This window comes from Gymnoscopelus microlampas (assembly GCF_963454915.1).
Source record: "Gymnoscopelus microlampas genome assembly, chromosome: 1".
Taxonomy (NCBI): domain Eukaryota; kingdom Metazoa; phylum Chordata; class Actinopteri; order Myctophiformes; family Myctophidae; genus Gymnoscopelus; species Gymnoscopelus microlampas.
In genome coordinates, this window is record NC_139962.1 from 25,121,995 (window position 1) to 25,148,053 (window position 26,059).

At 42.4% G+C, this 26,059-nt stretch overlaps 1 protein-coding gene across 13 annotated transcripts in view; it reads left to right on the forward strand.

Moving 5' to 3' along the window:
- Positions 1-26,059, forward strand: part of tjp1a (tight junction protein 1a) — a 128,913-nt gene that overhangs the window by 82,887 nt on the left and 19,967 nt on the right. For 7 of the 13 annotated variants that reach the window (XM_084063509.1, XM_084063503.1, XM_084063511.1 and 4 more), the window contains 13 exons: positions 6,332-6,388; positions 8,029-8,153; positions 8,816-8,918; positions 9,320-9,647; positions 9,867-9,973; positions 10,819-10,987; positions 11,847-11,988; positions 19,374-19,513; positions 20,120-20,225; positions 20,700-20,850; positions 23,391-23,499; positions 23,618-23,837; positions 24,786-24,970. In XM_084063509.1, coding sequence (XP_083919635.1) covers positions 6,332-6,388; positions 8,029-8,153; positions 8,816-8,918; positions 9,320-9,647; positions 9,867-9,973; positions 10,819-10,987; positions 11,847-11,988; positions 19,374-19,513; positions 20,120-20,225; positions 20,700-20,850; positions 23,391-23,499; positions 23,618-23,837; positions 24,786-24,970 — 1,942 coding nt within the window. The remainder of the gene's footprint in view (positions 1-6,331; positions 6,389-8,028; positions 8,154-8,815; positions 8,919-9,319; positions 9,648-9,866; positions 9,974-10,818; positions 10,988-11,846; positions 11,989-19,373; positions 19,514-20,119; positions 20,226-20,699; positions 20,851-23,390; positions 23,500-23,617; positions 23,838-24,785; positions 24,971-26,059) is intronic. The other 6 variants (XM_084063510.1, XM_084063508.1, XM_084063515.1 and 3 more) reach the window with 1 other exon arrangement.

A 26,059-nucleotide genomic window follows, 5' to 3' on the forward strand; every position in this document is an offset into this window, starting at 1 on the left:
AAGATGGTTCTCTGCGGACGACACTGTTTGTTGAAGCACAGTCTTGGCTACAAAATGTCTCCGTGTTTTAAGTGAAGTAGGGTTTCTCCTATGTAGGGAATTTTAGGATGGTTGCCTAAGTGAAAATTTGGTCTGCCAAAACGAAAGGTCATATTTGTAGGACACAATTTTGAGCATATAATGTAATTCTATGAGCTGTCATTAGCTTGCTTGTTTGTTGCTAGACCATTGCCCTGTCGCTAGTTGAGCACATCAGCATTACCATTCAATTATATAATAGTGCCAAATCAAGTTGTCTCTAGACAGTTTACATGTAGAGCAGAGACCCAACGTTTCCCCCCATGAGCAAGCATTTTTGTGTACACAGTTAACTTTGTACCTGCCCCAATCCATAATACACTAGTTTCCAACCTGCTGCCCCATGTGTTGCCCCAGCTGCTATTGCAGATGCTCCCATCTCCATACCTTTTCTTGTCATGTGTGATTTCAAAAGACCCGACTCCTCTTTCTCCGGCCTGCTCATACCTCACATTCACTCAGCCTGCATGATAATCACTGCTGCACACAGTGGTGATTAATTACTATCTTAATCTCATCTGAGATTCAGAGCTTTAGCCTCAGTGGAGTAAACACTCACTTCAAAGCTCGAGGGCAGCTGCACACATGCTTACCTGTATACCCTCTCAGTGTTTACCCTTTATGCAATTTACAGTGGAGGTCCGCCACTCCTTGATTTGTGACCGCCGCTGCTTAATTCTTATTTCGCGTTCTGAGCTTGGAAGTGCAAGACACCGTCGTGTGACGAAGTATAAATTGGGCTGTATTCTGCATGGTCTATGGGTCTCCTGTGAGACGCTCCCCGTAGACTAGGGTAACACCTTTCTATGGGTCACAGATTTCAATAGGCTCGACCGTCGGCTGGAATGTGTTTTGCTATGTTTTACAACTTTGTTTGTATAGCTTTTCTAAGATGATTTCAGCACGGATTTTGTTTTTCATTAGTAGGATGCATGCCATGGACGCATTGATGGTGAGTAAGTTGAAGCTTGTATTTGCAGAATGGCATATTGCTTCATATTCCTGTCGGTCAATAACTTTGCGCTTACCTGATCATCTCAGTATATTAAATCAAGTTTCAACAGATGTGTTCGTTTTGTCAAGAAAGCAACACTGTTGTGCGATGGAGTATTACCGTTACAACAAACGTAATAATTTGATTGGAGTGTGCAAGGAATATCTGTGAAACATTTATATGATCCATAATGATCTTGCATACAAAAATAAAGATACCTGACTTTTATATTTTGAGGGCAAAATCGACAATAAAAGATATACCCGCACACTGCCACAGTCAATCATGCCTGGGGAAGGTCTACACGACGTTGCTCCTAGTTAAAATACCTTCTCTTGAACATGCAAGTGGCAGTGTGTGGATATATCTTTTATTGTTGATTTTGTCTACCATTTGTCACCTACACACCTGCTTTTAAACACATCTGGGTTTACGGAAGTTCTTTTTCACAAGTATTCTGAGGGCAAAAATAAGACTATGTAAAATAAATTGTGCGAGGTATAGACTCAGTGCAGGCTGTTACTACTTCTTGGTGGAAACACTGTGTCTGTCGAGTATATCGTTGCTTAACACAATTACCCTCACTGTACTGTAATCTTTCCCAAAAATAATTATTTGAATCAAATACATTTGAGCTGTTAAGAGACAGTTGCTGCTTGTAGTTTTTAAATGCAGCTTATTTATTTAATTGAGCTCACATTTTTATCTCAGGAAGCATGCAATCCTAACTTGTTTCCATGTACTGTAGCACCTCTTGAGTCTACTCTATTAGAATTAAGTCATTCTTACTGGCTCAGCATGATTAGATTGGCTGGATTGAGTCACTGTCGTAATGAAAAGATCTTTTGTATCTGACAGGAACTGCTGTACAGTGCGCATAAGGGCAATGATGTTATCAGACAGTTACAAAAAATGAAATTAACTGAACTCAAAGTGTTACAGTATGAGTTCATGTGGAGCTGCCGCCCTCAGAATCTTTCAAGAGAAAACTCATTCAAATGTTATTTTTTGTGATAGCCCTGCTTCACAAAAACATAGGCCTATTAGTTTGCTATCTCTTTAACTGAGTCATTCACCTGACCTATGGTCTTTTTTCTGGAGCAAGCAGGCCAACGCCCACATGGATCATACTCCCTGTTACGGTATAAGCCCTCCCTAGCAAGGCCAAAGGGATGCAGATGACAGCCGGGCTGTGCGAGTGGCCATGTGTGCATGGGCAACATCTGGACATACAGCTGGACTTCACTCTACGTGTGGCTGGGATTTGGCAGAGAGGAAGGGGTATTTTTTTTATGAGAAAGCTCATATGTCTGCTCGCTTTGGAAAAGGATTAGGCCTCCAGTTGAAGGTTTAACATGGATAGTGTATGGGTGTGTTGCTAAGAGTGAGGGAGGGAGCGAACAGGGCAGAAAGAGACATTGAGACATTGAGAAAAACAGAGCACATTAAGGGCTTTTCAACCTGTCAGCGTGTCCTGTTGTGTGGTACGTATGTAAGCTATCCGCCATGGCCTTGCTGTCTTCCTCCTCCCCGCCTCTCAACGTCACTCCCTGGTCCAAGGACAAGGCCACCTGCCCGCCTGCCGGCTCGGCCTCAGTCACATGACTGTTGTTTGTCATGGCTTTGGCCTGCTCTGTCTGCCTGCACTGCTGGATGGATGAATGAATGAATGAATGAATCGGTGAATGGATGGCTGGATGGATGGATGAATGGAAGGATGATTGAATATGACCCTCAGTCTGACAAAATGCTCCAGAGGAATGTGTGTGTGTGTGTGTGTGTGTGTGTGTGTGTGTGTGTGTGTGTGTGTGTGTGTGTGTGTGTGTGTGTGTGTGTGTGTGTGTGTGTGTGTGTGTGTGTGTGTGTGTGTGTGTGTGTGTGTGTGTGTGTGTGTGTGTGTGTGTGTGTGTGTGTTTTGGGAAGAGAGAAGGTGGAAAAGGGGGGTTAGCACTGGCTAAATGGGTCAGGTCCCCTCACACAATAGCAGTGTGACTGTGGGAGACGAATGGACGGACGGGGGAGGAGGGGTCTGTATTGGGAGACCCAACCCCTCTGCGCCAATTATAGACATAAATAACATCAACACAGAGCCGCCATGCAAATCAGGGTCAAAGGGTTGACTGTTCCTTTATACAGATAAAGAAGGTTCAGGTCAACTGACTCATAATGTAATACAGTGCCTAGGAATGAAAGGGGGGCCAGGGCTGTTTTGCTGGAGTTAAACTTTTTGTTCAGCACAGCCTGTGTTGTTCACACCACAGCCATCCACAACATGCTCCCTTTGAAGCAATTGACTGTAACCCTTTTTATTGAGCTAATCCCAATGGATATGTGTTCCTTCCTATCAGTAAAATGTTTCCCAAAGCAGAAATATAATGGGTACGTAGATTTGATGAATTTTATAGGCGAAAACTCAGTAAATTCCCAACTACCTCCTTACAGACATTTCCTGCAGTATCTCAGACAGGCGTGGACATGAACACCATAACGCTCATATTATATTGCCTAGAGAGTTGTCGCTGTCATATCCTCTTAGTACCTTTTCTCTTACTCTGTTTCAGTTATCACCATTGACTTGCTGTTCAAAAGTCATTACAGCACATCTGCCCACTTTTTGTCCACACTTTGACATAGGCGTGCAGACGCCCCTCATTCGATTGGTTCACTTTAACGGTCCTCCTCTGTACCTGGGAATGTCAGTGGGCACATACTGTGCTATATCAGCAGTACTGCTGTTAACCTATACCCTGACTGTATAGGTTAGGAAAAGGCCAGATGACGCTGAAGATGATGATAATAATAACGATGCTGCCATAGATGGTAGTTGTTAAGGTGTGTGGTTTGGTTGTTAAGGATAGTGATGAGGGGGTGAGGGAGCGTGATTACATTGATGACGGGGTTAGACTGACGACAGGGCCTATCATCTTTAAGAAAGCTGATGATTGCAGAAGGTGTGGTGGCTGAGTGTGTGTTTAGTCTCTATGTTGTGTCTCGTCCTTACCCTGGTCCCCACCATGTTGGCCTGTGCTCAGCAGCCTGCAACGGCCAGCTGTGTCATTAGAGCCTGAAGGCAGGTTGGCAGACAGGATAAAGGCCTGATTATACTTTGAGTGCCTTTTGTTGCCGCGAGGGTCCACGGACAGTGGACACGGTTCTGTACATACTTCTATTTGATACCTGCATGCGTTCAAGAGCAAGCACAACACAGACTGCACTCAGCCACAACCTTCTTCCAGACAAGTGAAGGACTGATGCACGCGGCCATTGTAAGAAGAGTTATACTGTCTTGGATAACTTTGTTATTTTCTATGAAGACCTCAGATTATGCTAATAAATTCCTTTAGCAAAGCTTTCAAGACTTTTTTTTATTCAGGTTTTTGTTCTGTTCTGCTTGTACACCATTCATTTAACCTGCCAACAAGCATCACTTCAAGTTCAAGTCATTTATTTTCACATGCTCATATGGATCTCCTTACTCAACCTCTAATCAAACGGTGTCCATTTTTATTTTATAGCGCATGTGCAGTCAGCGTACCTTTCCGCATAAAATGCACACGGCCACAAAATCTGGGACGCATGCAGACGCATATGCGCGGACATAGCTGGTGTCGAAATGTGTCATGCGGACCCTCGTCACTATGCAGACGCGGGAAGTATAATTTGGCCTCGACACTGCTGCCTCATCACCAGCTCAATAGATGCAGGGCATAGCTGTAATTGAAAACTGGGACAACATTCAGGTTTATTTTGTATATGGTATGTCATAATACTTTCGCTCTACAAAAGTGCGATACTGCTCTTCTGACACAAAGTATAAATATTTGTGTAAGCATCCAATAAGAATGCAGAGTGTCGAGTGGTGTTTTCAAAACTGGAAATGAGCCCTATTCAAGGAATTGGGTTGTGTTTCTCTGCATATTGCAGTTCTGTGGATCTCGGACCAGATATTATGATGCGTTTAAATGTTTTGGTGCCATTTCACACCCTGAAGGACATTACACTGCAGAATAGGGCTTGGAAGATGGTGAAGGCAAAAAGCCTTCACCAAAATATAAGACCGTAAGCAGAAACTTGAATGAAGTTTAACACGTGAGAATACAAAACAGAATAAAGGGAGATGATTTCATTTGCGTGTACTTACCTCTGGTGTTTGATTAGGCCTGAGCCTTTGCCTGTGTACCATTAGGCTAATGCAGCATGGCAGGCCAGAGGAACAGTTAGATGGTGCCAGAGGCTAGCTCAGAGGCTCACCTTGCATGAACTTCTCCAACCACAAAAAAAACCCAAAGAAAAAAATCTGCTGGCTGCTTACTCATGTGCAAATGGCGTACATAATTTCTTTTTCGTATTTTTGAGAGAGTTCCAGTTTAGGGTCAACCTCAGCCACAGTTATGCATCAACCTGGGCACGTTGCCACAAGCGGACAGTGTGTCATGCTAGGTCATCTGTGTCAGCTAGTAGTATTATTTCAGTTTGTTTTAGTGTATACAGTATGTATTCTGTTGTAACGATGCTGTGCAAAACAAAAGTTTTTCTTTGGTATAAAACAAGCATGTAGTACTGCTTGAGTAGCACAATATTGTATGAGAGACAATTATATATGATACATGTATATATCGTAAATAAAATATATATATTATTAGGGATGTGCCGATATATCGTCCCGCAATATATTGTGATACGTTTTCGTGACGATATGTATCGTTTTGGCTTTTTTGAAAAAAGATTATACTTTTTTTTTTTTAATATTTATTTTACCTTTTTTTTGGCAATAATAATAATGCAAAAACAGAAGTATTTGTTTGCATTAGATTCCCCCCCCCCCCCCCCCCATATATTTTCATAAGCTTTTTTCCCCCCCCATATATATTTTCATAATAAAAAAGTGCTATATATTGTATCGATATCGTGAGCCCAATATCGTGTATCGTATCGTGAAATGAGCGTATTGGCACACCCCTATATATTATATCTGTGGTTCTCAAAGTGGGGTCCAGGGACACTGGATTCCTTTGAGGGGGTTCCTAATAGACCTCTGTAACTCTGAGTGTGTGCAACTGGAACCAAAGTTTCAAATAAATCTGTGACAGCTCACGCACGGAGCACGTGTGCACGCACACAATTTGTGTTGGTCACCGTTCCACCTATTTGCAAGTAGATGTAATGTGATGATGTAACGCGGCTGTGAAGTAATCCCGTATGTAAAATGTTGTCGCTCTCTGATGCTGACCCTGTACTTGTACCTGTCTTGTGTTGCAGAGTGCCGCGATGGAGGAGACTGTCATATGGGAACAACACACTGTGACACTTCACAGGGTGAGTATTTACCCCTCTTCACGTCACCTTTCTCTCGCTCTGTCTCTGCGTGTCTGGTCTGGTCTGTGTGTGTGTCTCTCTCTCTTTCTCTCTCTCTCACACACTCCTTCTTCCCTCCTCTCCTCCACTGTCCATCCTTCTTTGTGTGTGTGTGTGTGTGTGTGTGTGTGTGTGTGGGAGCCAGCTGCAACAGCCAGCAGGATGTGTGTTGCTGAAACAATGGCGAGGGAATCCAGATGGCAGGAAGTGTGGTGGTGGAGGAAGACAAAAATCAGTGTCCACTTCCTCCCAACTGCTCTCCACTTCCTCCATATTGGCAGCCAGTTGTGGCTTTTCCTCTCTTAACTTTTGAGGGAAAGAGCCTAAAAGTATAGCGTTGTCCTTGTGCACTTTGCCCTGTATGATCCAATGCACATGTATACGATGTACTTCATACTGTATATCAGCCAAATAAGTCACTTCGGATCAACAGCATACTAATCGACAAACACATAGAGAGCAGTTTGTCTTTTTGGCAAACAAAAAGCCTTTAATTGACTTCTTCTTAAAGTAGTGATCCATAACTTGCGTGTCAGTGTTTCCCCTATCATTGTATGGAGGTCAATTATTTATATACCAAATCGGAACATAATTCATCTAAACTCACTTCATAGACCGTACTCTCTCCCTCCTCTGCTCTCTGTTTCACGAGAAGGCGGGGCTCAGCCCCTGACACTCACAGACTGGCGCAGGAGACACCTACAATGACTGGTTGTTCAGTGCAATAGAAGTCCAATAAATAATAGTAATGGACAGACGTCGACCTCAAAAGCCTGAGAATGAGGCGACATTAAATATCAACTTTGTTGTTCTTTTTGTAGATATTCTATTTTCTTTGCTATTTTTCTTTTTACTTTCCCAAAGTAGGTATGTCAGGCTGAAAGTGGTTAAACTGGGATAATCTTATTTGATTTCAATTTGAATCGGAATCGGGGAAGAAAAATACATACTGTATACACTGTATATAAAATCTCTCCGCCTTTGCACTTTGACAACCTTTGCTGTAAACTGTAGTAGGTTGATGTTGTGATGGTATAGGATTGCATTGCAGAGAGCACCTGTCTAGACATACAAGCTTACTGTAATCTAATTGGTAGGTATTTTATTTAAAGCTGTAGAATTGGTACAGTCCGAGTGAGATCTGTGGTGGTTGTTGTGGTTGTAAGATTTAGCCACTTAGTTGCATCACATGGGTTTCTCCTCTGCTGTCTGAACCATATCACTGTGGTCCTCCAAACCACAACGGAAATATTCCAGCAGTTAGTTTGGGACATGTGGTAAAATGGCAATGAGCAGAAATAATCACAAGGATGTGGCTCTGCTGCGATTGGTGCCAATGTGTACTGTCAATAGTGAATCCAACTAGCTTTCCACAACAGTTTCATTGTGCACTCGTAATTTCTCTGCAGTAAGGATGTAGTGTTTTTATTTAGATAAGAAACAAATGCATGCCAACCTAAGTGCATCAAAGAATTGACCTATTAAGTACATTTTTTCAGTAATAAGTGTGTGTGTGTGTGTGTGTGTGTGTGTGTGTGTGTGTGTGTGTGTGTGTGTGTGTGTGTGTGTGTGTGTGTGTGCGTGTGCGTGCGTGCGTGCAGGCCCCCGGGTTCGGCTTTGGCATTGCCATCTCAGGTGGCCGGGACAACCCTCACTTCCAGAGTGGAGAGACATCCATTGTGATCTCTGACGTGTTGAAAGGAGGACCAGCGGAGGGTTTGTTATCGTAAGTAACCATTACTGCAAGATTAAAGCCTTCTTTATGTCATATGTACATTGACTGGGGGTAAGGTAAGTAACGCTACCAGTCAGTTAGAAAAGTATGTAAAGAGCCCCCCCCTTCACGGTTTTCTTTGTTGTCACCGCCAGGCCGAAAGGAGGCAGATATTTGCAAAACAATCTGTTTTATATTACTCCCACAAATGTTGGCCAAATATCACGCAAATGGGTACACATTATCTCTATAGTCCAGTGATCAAGACGGATCAGTCCGATTTTTCATATTCCATCCTGATTGGTGAATTCCGAACATTGCTGGCCCACAATAACCTGCGGAGACCTGTTTTCCGAGGAGCACTTTTTCTAGTTTTTGTTGTTTTTATCTCACTCTTGCATTACTATGCATAAACACATAGTGTCCTGTTAAACACTGTAGTTTTCTACCTACCTTGGTTTCACAATGGTTGACAAAAACTGTTATTTTCACTGAATTATGTGAGGATTGTGACGATATTAAACTTTGAAATATTGCCAAACTTATAATTTATGGTGGAAATATGATGATGTTCAATATGTTGTGCAGCCCTACTGCAAAGCACTGTTATATAGACTAACAATGACTTACCCGACCGTGATAACTTACCCATTGTAATTTCCTTTTCGTTCCAGAGAGAATGACCGAGTGGTTATGGTTAATGCTGTCTCTATGGACAACGTAGAGCATGCATATGCTGTGCAGCAGCTCCGCAAGAGTGGCAAGAACGCAAAGATAGTAAGTTTCTTATGTATATTTAATGCAGTACAATCCTCAAAGTTAATTTAACTCATCTGCGTCTCACAGTTACAAATGGCTAAATGAACACTGATGAACAATGAGGAGCTAATATTCATAATTGATTGGTTTATAAGATATATTTATTCTCAAGATATTTCTTTATTTATAAGATATATCTTTATAGGTATATGTTTATAAGATGTATGTTTATATTTGTTTATAAGATATATTTATATCGGCCAATTTGGAGACCATCAATCACGTCAAATGGAATCAAAATCAACCGATTTTGATCAACAGCTGATCAATTATCCCTAATAAACCTTAATAGTGTAGTTCCAAAGACATTACTCTGTGTCTTAACCACTCAGACCTGCCTCCCTCTCCCTCACTTCTAGACTATCCGTAGGAAACGGAAGGTGCAGATCCCTGTGTCTCGGCCCGGCGACAGGGAAACCATGTCAGAGCACGAGGAAGAGGAAGACAGCGATGAAGAAGACGGCGGCTACGACCGGCACGGCGGCACCGTGGCGTACGGCGGGGCGAGTGGCAGCAGCACGGGCCCCGGCAGGCGACACGAGCGCAGCAATAGCGGCAGCGGCAGGCGGGATAACAGTGCCTCGCGGGAAAGGAGCATCTCTCCGCGCTCTGACCGACGCTCACAAGCCTCGTCCGCCCCACCCAGACCTGCCAAGGTCACCCTCGTCAAGTCCCGGAAGAATGAAGGTGCCACTTTCTGCCTCGAAAAGTCAAATGCCAATTTAACAGGAATTGTAACATAATGGCTGTGATGTAATTGCCCCTCATGACTGTGGTCCCCTCATAAGGAATACATCCTCTGCATGACCTGCGTGTCTTTATTGTGGTGATCAAAGGACATCTTTGGTGTGGTTTGCGTGTTTTCGTACTGTATATTCTCTTACATTTCTTAATTCTCTCTGAAAGCAGAATATGGGCTGCGGTTGGCCAGCCACATCTTTGTGAAGGACATCTCTCCTGAGAGCCTGGCTGCTAGAGATGGCAACATCCAGGAGGGAGATGTTGTACTCAAGGTGAGAGACAGTCACCTGTCTGCTAGGTGGCGATGGGTGGATGAGGGACGATGGAAGACGGATCAGTGAGATAAAGAAATGAAGGGCACAGGCAGAAGGGTGGGGAGGGAATGGCACTGGAAGAATGAAAGAAAAGTGAGACGTGTGGGAGGGGTCCTTTTTGATCAACTTTCATCTGTCTGCTGTGTTAATCTGTGTGCTGCTGGGAGCAGCCTGCAGAGTGAGGTCATAGTTCATTAGCATGCCTGCTCACCAGAAGGAATACCACACATTCCATTATGCCTTTGTTCCTGACCACTCACTGGACGGGAAAACTGAAACACAACTTATGGAAATGCATGGAAAACACTTTTTCATTCATGTCAAGTTCACAGTGAAATCTAAAATTTTGAAATTTGTTTTCCTGTGGAAATGTTTTTTGTGGGTCTACCCTCCCGTACTGTATGTTATACATGGTATCATTCTCACTCAATGTCTTTGATAGCAGTAAAAGTACTGGAACAAGGGCAGGATTACATGCCGTCTGGGAACTTCGGGTTTGATCCCAGACTCCTAGTTCGTGTCGCAGTGTCCTTGAGCAAGACACTGAATCTGTAATTGCTCCCCGAGTGCCCCTAGGTGGTTACCCGCTGTTCATAATAGTACAATGGGTCCAAGTGCAGAGAACAAATTTCCCTACGGGGATAATTATACTTTACCCATCATTATACTCCCCCTCCCTCCCTGGATGTAGAGGAGAACATGGCCATTTGTGATTCTTTGATGATGTTCTAATGTCCAAAGTTACTGTATAAAGATGATGTCCATTTGACTCTTGAGCTGACCTGCTCCCTGTCTTCCACCAGATCAATGGCACTGTCACTGAGAACCTGTCACTGATCGATGCCAAGAAGCTGATTGAGAGGTCAAAAGGCAAGCTAAAAATGGTGGTGCAGAGAGACGAGCGAGCCACGCTGCTTAACATTCCTGATATGGATGACAGCATCCCATCCGCCAACAACTCCGACAGAGATGGTGAGGCATCACACAGCAAAGCTTTACTTGAGTACTATACTTAAGTACATTTGGAGTATCTATACTTGAGTATTTGTATTTTTGGATTCTTACACAAAAGATATTGTACTTTACACTATATTTCACTTGCAGTTGAGTAGAATTTCACCTGGAGTATCTATACTGTGACTCAAGTGCTGGGGCTGAGTACTTTGTCTACCACTGTAGACAGTCTAGCACAGTGAGTCCTTTCAGCATTTGTTCTACAATGTTTCTAAAGCCTGGTTTATTTATACTTAGTTGTGTGCCAGTGTCGCATGCCGAAAATAGCCAACTTACAAGCTCACAAATGCGTTGTGAGGTTGTAGAGTGGTTATTTGCGGTGCGTGATGCTGGTGCACAACTTCAGTATATATCAGGCTTAAGATCATTCCCAGCTGGAAACAGCTGGAGGCTGAGAGAGTGTTCACATGAGCCACAATCCTGTTTTACAAAGGCATTTTGGGAAAGTAAGGGAGATCCTGATCCAACTTAAACGTTTGATTGCATTTCTCCTTACTTTTTGGCATTCTGTACCAATTTTGACCAATGGTTGTCAAACGTTTTCATGTCGGGGACCCCTAAGTTAAATATGTATTTGGCCACAGACCCCCATCTGAAAATATTTTGTGCCAGGGATCCCCATACAAGATTTTTGTTGTTAAACGGTTTGTCACATTTGATCAAGATTTATTTTGTTGTGAGCTTGTAGATCGGCTATATTCCGTATACAGGATTAATTTGGTTAAACTAATCTTGCTTCGGAGCCACTGGAACCCTCTCAAAGCACGGACCCCACTTTAAGAACCACTGTCCTAACGTAGTCTCCTTCAATTTTCAGATATTTCAGAGATACATTCACTGACATCAGACCATTCCAATCAATCGCACGGTCGAGTCCTGGGCAGCCGATCACGTTCGCCTGACCGGCCCGAAACAGCTGACCACGTCCGCCACTCGCCTCGCCAGATGAGTAACGGCAGGTATGTGAACTGTCAACGTACTCACACACACGCAGTACGCACACACACACAAAAGGGGACATTCAACAGGGAGTCCTTGGTGCTGTTTGTCTGCCTTATCATGAACACGAATGCTCTCCAAGCCAGCAGTCATCATGGCCATACAGCCACCAGAACACCACTCCAGCTTCATAAGTCTGCAAACTAGGGCTGGGGAATTAAAGGTAGTGTAAGTGATTTTCTTTGGTTAAAATAAGTGTTAAGTATCTTTATATTCTGATAGTAGGCTACTCATTGCTATAGAGTGTCTGTTCAACAGGAGTCTCCATGTCTCTCCAGCTCTTTATAAAACAGAAAATGCATTTTCGTTTCAGTTTCAGTTTCATTTCCAATTTTATTTTTTTAAGGATAGAGAATTCAGTCGGGATACAGATTAAACAAGTGAAATTGGAGGTGATGACACTAAGAAATGAGCTGACAAAATGGGAACTGGAACACTATAAAAATTAAGCTGATAAATGGGTACTCTTCTGATTAGCTGAAATATTGTCACCTACCAACAAATGTATTTTCTGTTTATTAAAGAGCTGGAGAGACGGGGAGGCCCCTGTTACTGAACAAACACTCTATAGCAATGATTACTATCAGAATATAGTGCTTTAACCTTTTAACAAAATACTTTTTGTTTTAACCCAAAAATATCACTTACCCTACCTTTAACTGAAAATATATATCGAAACCGATATTTACAACCAATAATCGACTTATAAACCGAATAATTGAGTTTTGATTTGTAGTTTTTTTGATCATTTTGTTTTTCTTATATATCAACGAATTGATACGAAAGAAGTTGAATAGACTTTTTTTATAATCGGCCAAATAAATTACAACTCTCTTATACTACTTTGTACAATGGTGGTGTACAAAAATGGATTGATTTACTATCACACAAAGATTTAGCGGACCCCCTTGTAGTAACTCTGAGGACTCCATAGGGGTCCCGGACCTCCTGTTGAAGACACATGGTATAAATCAATAGATAAAAGCACATCAAGAATAAATGGTCATGGTCCCTCCGGTGCTATAGCTCCATGTGCCCCCATAATGCCTTACTTTTGGGGTCAATGGTCATTCAGTGCCAGAGGAGAGGCTATTGATCCAGCTCCAGGTAGAGATAGTCTTTTTGATGGGCCGCTAGATACTTTGCTCTTTACCCGTCTCTGTACGTATGCATGTCTTAAAAGGCCTATAGATGCTCAGAGGCTGCCTGTCCACCAGCAACCCTGCACTGGCTCTGTTTCCCATCATTACCTTTAATTAAAGGGTGACACTGTGGCCTGTTTCCAGTGGTATTGAGAGCTTAGCAATTTCTCAGCACAAAGGGTCATGTTTCACATTGTTCAATTTATTTTTATTTATTTAATGATACATGCTTCTGTGACACAACACCATCTAAATAACCTGATATGAACACAAGGGCTAAATCATGAGCTCCACAAAGGAGTGCCTATCATCATCATCATCATCATCATAAAAAAAGAATTCATGCAATTTCATTTTTGATTAAAAATATATATATATATATTTTATTATACTGCCACATGCTCATTGTCTCTCTTTTTTCATCTTTTTTCTTTTAACTCTTTCCCAAGTTGGAGACTACAGTAAGTGTTCTTGGAACAGCTGCAAGAGTTTGTGTGTTTTGTAGTTTAGAGGCTGTGTACATAGCTTCCTTTAGCTGGTAACATCGATCCAAGACCTAAGAATAGTTAGAGGTAGATGTAGCTAGATGTAGTGCCTTCCCAGATGGCAGCCGTACTGAGGTGATTGGAAGGGGCTTGTAGTCGATCAGTATTGGGGAGTGAGACAGGCTTGTCAGTTTGATGCTGTGGGTGACTGTGTTGTTGGCCAGAGAGAGCCATAGCAGGCCCGCTAGCCTGTGATCACAATCATTAGCTCTGCTGGACACTGCGGGGTGGGGTTGGGAACAGTGACATGGATCTCTCTCTGGGGCTCATTGCCCTGCAGGTCCTGTTCTGGATGTCAGTGTCAGAGTTGGAATTGCTAGAGCCAAGCCTGCCGTCCAACCTCAGCACTGCCTCTAACCCATTGAGACCTGGAACTGTGTCATTTTTAGATTTGAGCTAAAAAGCATTATTTTACTCTTTGGGCTATTCAAAAATAGCAGATATACAAGCTCATAGCGCGGCACCGAGTGCCGCGCTACGAGCTTGTAGATCTGCTATTTTTGAAAAATCGTGAAAATGTGTGCAAATCTTCTGAATATATATATTTTTAAAGCGAACAGTTTTTAACTCAAATCTTTGCTTCTGGGGGGTCCCTGGAACAAAATATTTTGATGGGGGTCCGCGGCCAAAAACATCATTTTGGGGGTCCTTGACATGAAAAAGATTGAGCACCACTGATATAGAAACATACGTTTTTCAGAATACTGTTGAGATTTAGGAGACATGTAGAATCGGCTTCAGGTCTCAATGGGCTAATGGGCACAAAGGTCTCTTGGTAGCAGAGATCTTTAGCTGAACTGTGCTACTGTAGGTGTACTGTAACCTACAGCTGAAAAAGTAGCAGATCTGCATTAACCCGGTAGAGTTTCTCATTAGTCTGCGTATTCCCATTAGAACCTGCTAGTTGCTAATTGTGCTGTTGATAACTTCAGTTGTCCTGCTTCCTAGCCACATGTATGTAATGATGATAGATTAATCTCAATATCGCCATTGATGGGACCTGTGTGTCAAACTGTGCTGTAACCATGCTTTCTTAATGCAGGAGGAAGGCAGGTTCTCTCCTGCTCCGATTTCTTCCATTGTAAGTGTTTTTTTGCATCTCTCTGATGTACTGGTAGTAACATGCTGGGAATATCCAGCAGTGTAGTTTCCACAGTATTTAATCTCCTTCATCTCCTTTCCCCCTAAAACATTGAAATGTTGATGTAATTCCTTTCCCGAAACATAGTGAATTGTCTACATGTGAGAATGTTAAGTGATGTCTCTACAGTAGTTCCATTACGGTGTAGAATTCTAGTAGGAGTGGTAGATGAGTTTTCAGCAAAGTAGTTGTAGTTTTGTATTAATTGTGTCCATAGTGAGTGTGGTGGTCGTGGTCGCCCGCTCTATGATGCAAGAGGCTGCATTCATTATCTTCCAATTGAGGAGGGGCAGAGAGGAATTTGACACACTTCCCACAGAGCTTTGCCCTGAGCCAGATGGTTCGCATAACCTGATTGGCTGTAGGGCCCAGTGACATTCTTTTTTTCCCATCCACGCGACAAGACAGTATTCTACGTATGTGAATGAACTTCACCATCAAGGCCATGTGTCTAGCAGTGAGCATACCTACTGCACAAGCAAAACCTCTCTATACTGTATGGTGTCTATTTTGGAATTAAACTCTCAATCTTTTATTTAATCGCCATGGTCCAACTAACAGAGACATTTGTGTGAGTAATTATTACGATTTCCCTCTATTTTCTTTTTCTAATCTGTGTCAATTGAGGGTAGACATGTGCTGCTATGTTTTCTTTTAACATATTTTTGTTCTTTTGTTCTTTGACGACATTGCTTGTAAATGTCGTCACATGTTAAGTCTGTGTTGGTTGTGAGGTTGAATGATAATAATTTATGTGTATGGCATAGTGCTGAGGTGATGGAATTTGGGTTTGAGTCAGTGTTTTCATCAGATCTCTTCTCTCTCTTTCCTACTGGTAGAAGCAGAGCTAATTTTTCTTCTCTCTCTCTTACACACACTCACGCTCAGTCTCAGACACGCACACACCCACGCACAGTAAGAATGTCTTTAAAAGCAGGGGCTTTGAACAAAAGGGTCTGTCAACTGGCGTTTGTCATAGTGTAGTAGCCGTTTTTAGCACCCTTCTGTCCAAAGCAAACCCCAACAGATTTAGATTCTTTCTCTCTGTCTCTCTCTGTCTCTCTGATTAGGATTCTGATGTTATTAATCTCGCGGCTGCAGCTCTCATTATCCGTCTCCCCACAGTAGACCCTCAAGTAGACCCACTGCCACCGATACGGCTGGCATTGTTGTCTGAAAACAGTACAGATCAACTCCATGGTTACCATCCCATTGTACTGAGGGTCGTTCAATAAATTATCCTCACTTGTACTCCCAAACATGGAGAGAGAAGTATTCAACAGCGAGGGCCATTATATTGTGCAGAGTGCGTTTGTGTACACATACTGTATGTACACACGTGTGTGTGTGTGTGCGTGTGTGTGTGTGTGTGTGTGTGTGTGTGTGTGTGTGTGTGTGTGTGTTACAGTATTGTGAATGTGTGCTGGAAAAATGTTATGTCCATACTATATTGTTTGTCGCTGTCGGGCAGAAACCTTAAGTTGTATCTCCAGATTCCAAGTTTTTGTGTTTTTTCTTTAATGAATGCCCTAATTTGTTAGGGTTAAGAGTGTCACGCAAAAATGGCAGAAATTGCAGATCTACAACCCCACAATGTGAAATATTTGTGCTATTTTTTTAAAACATATTGAAAGTGAAAGTAGTTATATGTGTCTGTGGGTTTTATTTACTATATTGAACCAGTGGGAAAGTATTAACAAGAGCTTGTGACTAAATAATAATAACATTGGATCCATTGGAGGTTCTTTTTTCCCATATCCTGAAAAGTAACCGATTTGGACAAGGTTTCCACCCGACAGTGACGATGTATTAATTGTATTTCCAGCATTCAATATGTGTTTTTGTCTTTGTGAGAGAGACATTATGTGTTGTGGTGTGAGTGTAAGATGGTGGCTCAGACTGACTGTACCTTCACATTCTTGTGTGAAAGCTGCTGAATACAGTTCAAGTACTGTGCCACAGTTAGTCATGTGATCACACTGGAATTCAGCCATTGTCTTAAGGCAAGCAGTGAAGCGTTTTTCTTCACTGTTGTACATACAAACACTTACACACGCACGCATGCGCTCATGCACGCGTGCACACACACACACACACACACACACACACACACACACACACACACATTCAGTAAACGCTTGCTTTTGAAGCAGGTTAAACTGGAAGTTGGATTAAAAACGATGCTAAATGAAGGGTTTCTGTTGGAGACTGGGTGTAACCCCTTTCCTTTTTCTTGTTATTTCTTTCCTCTCTCTCTTTTTTCTTTTTTTTTCTTACTTTACTTTTTTGTTATTCCGGAAAGCTTTTCTTGGATTTGTCTCAGTCTCATGGTTCAGCCGAAATTACAGTATCTGTCTTAAGGAGAAAACAAAAATGATCTGATTTATCAAAACAATTATGGTATAAACCTCATCTGCTTCAGTGAAAGTTCATATTGGTTTCTGGTCTGTGCGGTTTGCCACTGATAATATTATCGTGGAAGTAGAGGAGTGCACGTCTATAAACCTCCCATGAAAGATACGCTCAATATATACGTCGCTGTGCGACGGTGTCACTTGACCAAAATAGGCCGTAGAGGTGAGAAGGCCTGAAAGTTGTAAATAGGCCTGTCACAATTGTTACATAATAATCGCCTGATCGCAATTATTTGAGATAATCCCAATTATGTTCAGACAGGACTAACAGCTGATTTATACTTGGTTGCACGCCGGTGTCTCACAGAAAATGGATAATCTACAAACTAACAACACGTTGGTGTGTGAGCTTGAAGATTTGCGGTGCGCGACACGGCATGCAACCAAGCATAAATCAGCCATAAGACATCCTCTTTTTTACTTTTTTTCACAAAACATTGTTTGTTCACCCTATATTTGAGTCTTGTGCCCTTATCATCCACCCCATGCTGCATGCCACTTCCTCTTGACGTCTATTTGGCATTCTGAGTCTTCCTGGTGATGTCAGCAGAGGGGACTTCTTATTGTAGTCGACAGATACAAACAAACAAACTACACAAAGCACACATGCAGAATTACAGTAGGGAAAGTAACTGAATACATTTAGTCAAGTTGTAATTACACTTTTGAGTTACTTTTACTTAACTTGTTATTTCCACTTGATATATTTTACTTCTACTCCTCTACATCTCGGACACAAACATTGTAATGTTTTTACTAAATTAAATTATTTTTAATTACTAGTTACTTTGCAGATTTAAATGAATACAAAACATACATTAACCCATTTTGGGCGGGAACCCCTATTTGTAACTATACCTTTCAGGATGGGAACCCCTTTTGGGGTTCCTGTTGCTATGTACAGTATATAGCAACATACATTTGTTGTCATTTTTTAATAAATATTTGAAGTTTTTCAGAAAACCTATGTCAGGATTTAGGTTTAGGCCTCAGGTCTAAATGGGTTAACTGATCAATTATGTTGCATTATTATAGGTTAAGCTACCCAGCAGCACATAAAGTAATTCAAATCATCCTCAACTTTATCAAATGCAATGTATACATGACTAATTAGAATCCAATAATAGTATTGTTAGACGCCACTCTGCATAAATACTTTTACATTTTGTACTGTAAGTATGTTTTGATGCCAATGCTTTTGTACTTTTACTTAAGTAAAACTTTGAATACAGAGTATTTCTGCATTGTGGTACTTTTAGTACTTTTACATAAGTCAAATATCTGAGTACTTCGTCCACCAGTGCAGTACATACTGCTGTCTTTGTTACTGTACTAACTCTAGTATATAATCTGAGCTGAATGGGCACAGCATGACCTCAGTCTTATACTCTCAGTGGGGAAACAGTAGCGGCAGTGCTGGGTAGACAGGCCACCTGGGAATTGAAAGGTCACCGGATCGCCCCCCAGCTGGCCCAGTCTGTGTGCCGAAGTGTCTGTCCCTGAGCAAGACACTTAACCCCGAACTGCTCCCTGGGCACTGTATTAATAGCGATTATTTTAAACTTTTGTGATTTTTAAAAGAGAAATCATGAAAATAGCCGATCTTCAAGCTCACAGGGCATTGCAATGCGACACTTTGTGAGCGTGTAGATCTGCTATTTTCACTATTTTTACACCCTACCATTGTACGATGAAGCATAATAGAGGGCTTAAGTCGTTAATCAGACTAATTGATTTAGACGATTATAAAAAATATATATATGTATTTTTTGGGTGTCAATTTGTTGATATATAAGAAAAAAGAAGAAGAAAAAAACCTTGCATCTCGATTATTCAGTTCTAAATCTGTTATTGGTTCTAAATATTGGTTTCAATATATTTTCTGTTAATTGCCCTGCCCTACTGCTCATAATAGTGAGGATGGGGAAATGCAGAGAACAAATATCATGTACAGTATGCACAAATGTACAGTGACAAATACCCCATCAACTGTCATCAGTAAAGCCTACCCTATTGTTATATAGACATTGTTCTGAGTACCATACACACATATTTAAATCTCAATTGATACCATTTATCTTGCATTTATTTACTTTATTGCAGCCATAGAAGTCGCGATGACGATCGCCTGTCCAAACCAGTGGCCATGTCGTCACCAGTCAAAAGCTCAGATGATGGCATCTTGTCACAGGCCAGTGACCAGGCCAGCTCCAGAGATGAGAAACAGCTGCCACCGCTGCCTGGTACAGACACACGCCTTGCCTTTCTCTCTGCAACACTCACTATGTTCTACTCCCAACCTTGACACTTTCTCCTCAGTTTACCAGACCCACGCACGCACGCACGCACGCACACACTCTATAGTATACATGCAGTACATACAGTGTGCTTATGTCACATGCTGCACACATCACTTGTTCTTTCAGTAATCATTCATGCACCTACAAAGGCATGAATGAATTGTACATACTCTATACAGTATGTACAATATCTAATTTGTGCTATACCTGCCTGTGGCTATGTGTCGGTAGCAAATCACTGGACCGATCAGTGGCACATTTATTGTGCACACTGCCAGTAGGTCACATGTTTTATATTTTTTATACAGACAGGCTGGCCACAGGAAGTCCCAGATCCACATGAGAGCCACGCAGTTCCCATGTCGATCCCGATCCCCCACATGATTCGATTTTTTTAAACTTATTTTATACTTTTCCCCATTTTTCTAATTCCTTGTATGTGGACATACTTTGCCAATAAACCATTCTGATTGTGAATGATTATTGTTCTTTTTATTGTGTTTACTACGGAGCGTGTTGTTGACTGTGTTGTGTTTGTGCCCTTGGTAGAACCAAAGCCAGTATATGCCCAGCCTGGCCAGCCTGATGTAGACCTGCCAGTCAGTCCCTCTGATGCCCCTGTGCCCAGCGCTGCACATGATGAAAGCATCCTCAGGTAACTGACCACTCACCATGTAGTATTAGTGGGATTTTGATGCCACAGTTTCAGGAATGAGGATCCTAATAAACTAAACTCAACTGTAGGCATTCTGTCAGGGTCTCTGTATAATAGATCAGTGGTTCTCAAACGTTTTCATGTCAAGGACCCCCAAATTGATGTTTTTAGCCACAGACACCCATTTGAAAGATTTAGTGCCAGGGCCAGTGCCATAAGATTCTTTGACTTAGAGAGCATTTTCATGATCATACCAAATTTGTACAAATATTTTGAAAGTGGCAGATCTACAAGCTCACGTGTTGTGGGCTTGTAGCTTCCTGGAACCCCCTGGAGGTCCCCGGACCCCACTTTGAGAATCACTGGTATAGATGCTTGTTATTATGCTTGTTAGTCTGTTTACTGCCTTTCTGTCTCGGCTGTTGTCATTTGGTCAGTGTTTCTGTCTCAACTATCTATGCTCTCCTCCCCCAGGCCGAGTATGAAGCTGGTGAAGTTTAAGAAGGGTGAAAGTGTGGGTCTGCGGCTGGCAGGGGGGAACGACGTGGGCATTTTTGTGGCAGGCGTGTTGGAGGACAGTCCCGCTGCCAGGGAGGGATTGGAGGAGGGAGACCAGATTCTCAGGGTACTGATCTTTCTCTCTGCACGACTCTTCTAAAGTGGTGTCCAATGTTTACTGTAGATTCTCAGGGTTTTGCTGTGGCTAAAGTTAACTGTGAACTATAGTTAAATAAACATTTTATGTTATTACGTATTGTTTTTCCCTTAATATTCTTATTTTTCTTAATGGATACATGCATAAAAGTATGAAGAACATCTGGTGTTATTGTCAAAGTCCTCTAGCCATAACTGCCCACACTATCTTGGATATGGTTTTGTGAAACTATGTTCCTTTTAGCCTTGTGTGTGGCCACAACAGTTTTATTGCGGAGAGGAGATACCGTTGGGAGTTATAGTACAATGTATCTGTCAGTCTGTGAGTCATTCCCTGGCTTGTGCTCAGTGTCTTATTTATATGCTAACGCACAATAGAGGTCATTCTTGCTCTCTAACCTCGCACAGTCGCCTTTCTGTTTCACTGAAGTGACATTGTCAATGGCATGACGGAAACCCCCTTGATGTCAGTCCCCCATTCTGTCTTGTTTATAACACAATAAGCAGAGATTACACCTGCACTGTTTGACTCAGTAGCCCAGTGTCAGTCCGTGCCAAAGCACTGACCTAGGGCCACGGCAGTACAGTAGCTGACGCAGTGGCGTTGACCACATACTGTAATCACAACATCCCTGGTTCCATTCTGGCTGGCGATTTGTATTGCATCATGTCTTTTCCCCCACTCTCAGACCTCGCTCACTTTCCTCTCTCTACCACGGTTCTGTTTAACCACTTAAACCCTATAGACTTGGTAAACTAGGCCTGTGTTGGCTCTGAACTTGGATAACTTTTTTCCATCTACACCAAATGTATTTGCCTAAAATAGCCGGTACAAGCTCACAATGCTGTTGGCTAATGTTCCCTCCAGAATATGGATGCTGGGGTGGGGTTCAATTGGTTAATGTAGTAGTTCACCCAAAAATACTTATTTTCTATCAATTACCCACACAATGAAGCCTTGAATTCATGGAGATTTTTGTGTTTTTATCGCATTCCTGAGACATTAATTTGATGATCGGCGGAAAGATGCTAATGTATCCGGTAGGAGACTCAAAGGAGATTCTGAGTCTCCTACCGGAAACACACCCGGTCATCAAATTATTGGCTCAGGAATGCATGAAAAAAAAAAAATCTCCATGAATTCAAGGCTTCATGGTGTGTGTAATTGATTAAAAAAAAAAAGTAATTTCTTGGGTGAACTACTCCTATAAATAAATCCCTAAAAAACTGCCTAAAAACACAAAGCTCTGGCCCATACATAACACAATTATCCCTTTGGTAATTAAAGTGTCCAATCATGTCTGACCTTCCCTTTTGTTAATAAGGTCAGGCCTGAACTGTCCTCTGTGTTCCTCCCACTCCACACAGCGAGAGTCAGGGTGTTAAATGAGGACTTAAGTCCTCCCCACTGTACAAACACACCTCTAGGCTTCCAGGACATTGTTTTCCATCTGTAGGTTGTTTCCTTTTGGCCGTGGTGTGCAAGTGGAGATAAAGACGTCAAGCCCCCCAGTTTCTGGGAAGGATAAAGGTGTCTCTCTGTGTGGGTTCAGTGATCCAGGCCATGTGTTTCTGGCTCCCCTGTGTCCCTTGAAGCAGAGTCAATAAACAGTGGTTATTGTGTTTGGGACAGCAGCAGGAGGAGGAGAAGAGGGGTTGGTGGTGGTGGGGGAGTAGACTGGCTTGGCCAGGACAGAGTTCTCCATTCCTCTCTGGCTCCGAGAAATTAAAGAGGCCTTTTGCTGCTGGACTGATAATTAGTACAGTAGTGTTCTTCTATATGTAGCTTAGTAAACAAACAACCCTGCATATGAATTTCATGTCACAGCTGGAGCAGGAGGTAGAGCGGACGTTTGCGAATTAGAAGGTCCCCGGTAAGATCCCCTGATAGCTCCTAATAGTATGGATCAAATGCAGAGAATGAATTTCCCTTTTGGGGATCACTACCAGCCATCCATCCAGCCATCCATCTTGCATCAGCAATCTTGTTCTTTCGGTCATAACACACAATGCATGACCATAGGTGAGAGTAGGATCAAAGATTGGCCGGTAAATCGAGACCTTTGCTTTCTGGCTCAGCTTTCTTTTGTCACAACAGTGCAGTACAGCAAATGCAGCACCGCTTCTTCTGCTACGATTCTCCGGCTGATCTCCCCCTCCGTCCTCCCCTCACTCGTCGTGGCCCCCGAGATACCTGATAATGCGTCCAATTTATATAGCGCTTTTCTTGGTACTCAAAGTCGCTTAAACTGAACGGAGTTACTTGAACTCCTTCACTCGGGGCAAGGTCTCATTCTCTACCTGGAGTGGACACTCCACTGGTTTCCTGCTGAGAACTGTCACTACAAATACACTTTATACCCATTGAACACAGAGCTCTATTTACTGATCATATTTTCACTGTGGCCATTTTGCTCTTACTCTGGGAAACCCTGGGGTGGGGTTTTGAACTTCGCTTTGCTAAAGCCGTGCAGACTGTAATCTTATCCGTCTCTCTCCACCACTATGCAGGTAAATAACGTGGACTTTGCTAACATCATACGGGAGGAAGCTGTGCTGTTTCTTCTGGACCTCCCCAGAGGAGAAGAGGTCACCATTCTGGCTCAGAAGAAAAAGGATGGTGAGAGACAGGCTGGATATTTGACATTGCTAATAACTGAACACTTCAAAATCATGAATGCTGGTGCATAGCAGTGTACTTCTTCTATTTGACATAGTTCTGATTTTGTCACATCCAGTGTACCGGAGGATAGTGGAGTCAGACGTGGGTGACTCCTTCTACATTCGGACCCACTTTGAGTATGAGAAGGAGTCGCCGTATGGGCTGAGCTTCAACAAGGGGGAGGTGTTCCGTGTCGTAGACACACTCTACAACGGCAAGCTGGGCTCCTGGCTGGCCATTCGTATCGGCAAGAACCACCAGGAGGTGGAGAGGGGAATCATTCCAAACAAAAACAGGTAAAACTGTACTATGTTTATATGCACGTTACCGCTTAGATTGTGGACAGAGGCAGAGAACGAGACTTCATTGATGTGATAGCTATTGTGTGTCTTTTTATGCTAGCCGTCTAGAAGATGGTCTATCCGTTAGTCTCTCTTTGAGTCTTTCAAGGAAGTCACTTATACACGTTTTGTATGTTCTTTAATATTTAACTTTCATTTTATAAAGGAAGCCAATGGGGTTTGGATCGGGATGAAACCTAGATAGTCATAGTTTCTCTGAGATCCATATGAAGTCACGCTGTTATTAGACAGATAACGCTGTTATTTTGTATTTAAATCTGTTAAATAGTATTCAAATTGTGTGTTTCATTTATGTCAAAATTGGCATGTCTTTGAAGATCTGTGGTATTTTATGTAAACTACCCATCAGCCATGTCTTATCTAGGTCTGTCTCTGCAGCCTCTGGCAGTGTTTACAAGGATTCCTCTCCTCACTGCTGACTAAAGATGTAGCCTATAGCGCTCACAACCTAGCAGGCCCCCACATGTTTTGTATGCCTTCTTATCACACCGGTTTCCACGTTTGTGAAATATATGGCGTGTCGCCTCCTCTTCCGAGCTAATAATAATTGTTATAGAAACAGCAAAGATGAAGTCTAAAATATATATATGAAAAGGAAGATATTGAGTATAGCCACAAATTATGCAGAAATCGGTTTGTCAATTACACAAGTTCCCCACCTAATGTACAGTAAGGGCTTCAGTCTGATAGTTATTTGAAGTGCACCATATTAACTGGACTTACATTTGATCTCCGTAGGCATTCCTTTAACTTTTCTGTTATGAGCGTCATGGTGTCATACCATTACTTTACTTTCATAAGAATAGGCCTTGCTTACGACCTTGTTAGACTGCAGTCCAGACGGCTGACTTCATCACTCATTCTCGCCTGTCTCTCGCACAGAGCCGAGCAGCTGTCCAGTGTGCAGTACACTCTCCCCAAAACACCAGGGGGTGATAGAGCTGACTTCTGGCGATTCCGCGGCCTCCGTAGCTCCAAGAGGAACTTGAGGAAGAGCAGGGAGGACCTGTCTGCCCAGCCGGTCCAGACAAAGTTCCCTGCGTATGAGAGAGTTGTGCTGCGAGAAGGTAGGAGCACAGTGGTGGAATGTATCCATGTACATTTACTTAACACATTGAATTTTCATTGTTTAATCTGTGATCACGCGGGTCTGTTTATTTTTTATCAGCACTTTCGTTTTCCACTTACGTCACACTCACCCGGAGCCGGATGTATAACTCAGATTTCGTTTCCGGGTCACATTGTTTTTCTCCGGTCATTTTCGGCCAGAATAGGGAAAAACCCGGTACACGGTATAACAAACGAACGGACAGCTCAACTTCTATTTTCTTTGGTCCGGGTGACTAACAGTCATCGTCGTCGTGTATTACATCGTTTTCAGGCCGATCCGGGGATCAGGGATTGTCGAAAACATAACATCCGGTTGAATGACCGGATGTGACGTGGGCCTGTTTGGGAGGGGGCGAGCGAGGTGATCAATGTTTGGATTTGCTGCGCTCTACTGGTGGAACTGTCGTATGTGCTTAAAACCACAATCAGAGTATTTATTTGAATTAAAAATAACAAAAAAAATAAAATAAAAAAAACACGCAAATTGCTGGCACAGGGGTGAGTACATTATGAATAAACTCTGGCAGTCAATGTGTTAACTACTGTTCTTTAGTACAATTTTGAGTATGTCAAATTTTCAATACTTTATAGAGGCATCTCAGAGGCAAATATTGCACTTTTTACTCTTCTCCTTTTGTACTTTTACTCAAGTAAAATTTGAATACAGACCTTTTACTTGTAACAGAGAATTTCTACATTGTGGTATTGATATTTTTTTCCATCACTGGTAGGAGCACACAGGACAAGCCTGTTTTAATATAGCTTAGTATTAAACAGAGGAAACTCATACCCTACTGTCAGTCACCGTGTTATCAAGTAGTGACTTATCTCGGAGTATGACTGATTGGCCAGGCTGTTTATGCCCGTTCAGGCCAATCTACTGAATATTTTGTTGTACAGCCCTTTTCGACAAGTGTCATGCAATCAAAATGACACCGCTTCTCAATAAGGTCAAAACATCTTCCCCTTTCTTTGCAGTTTATAGACTGAGGACACAGTCAAACATGTAACGGTCAAAATAGTGAACACCACAAAGGCGCAACAAT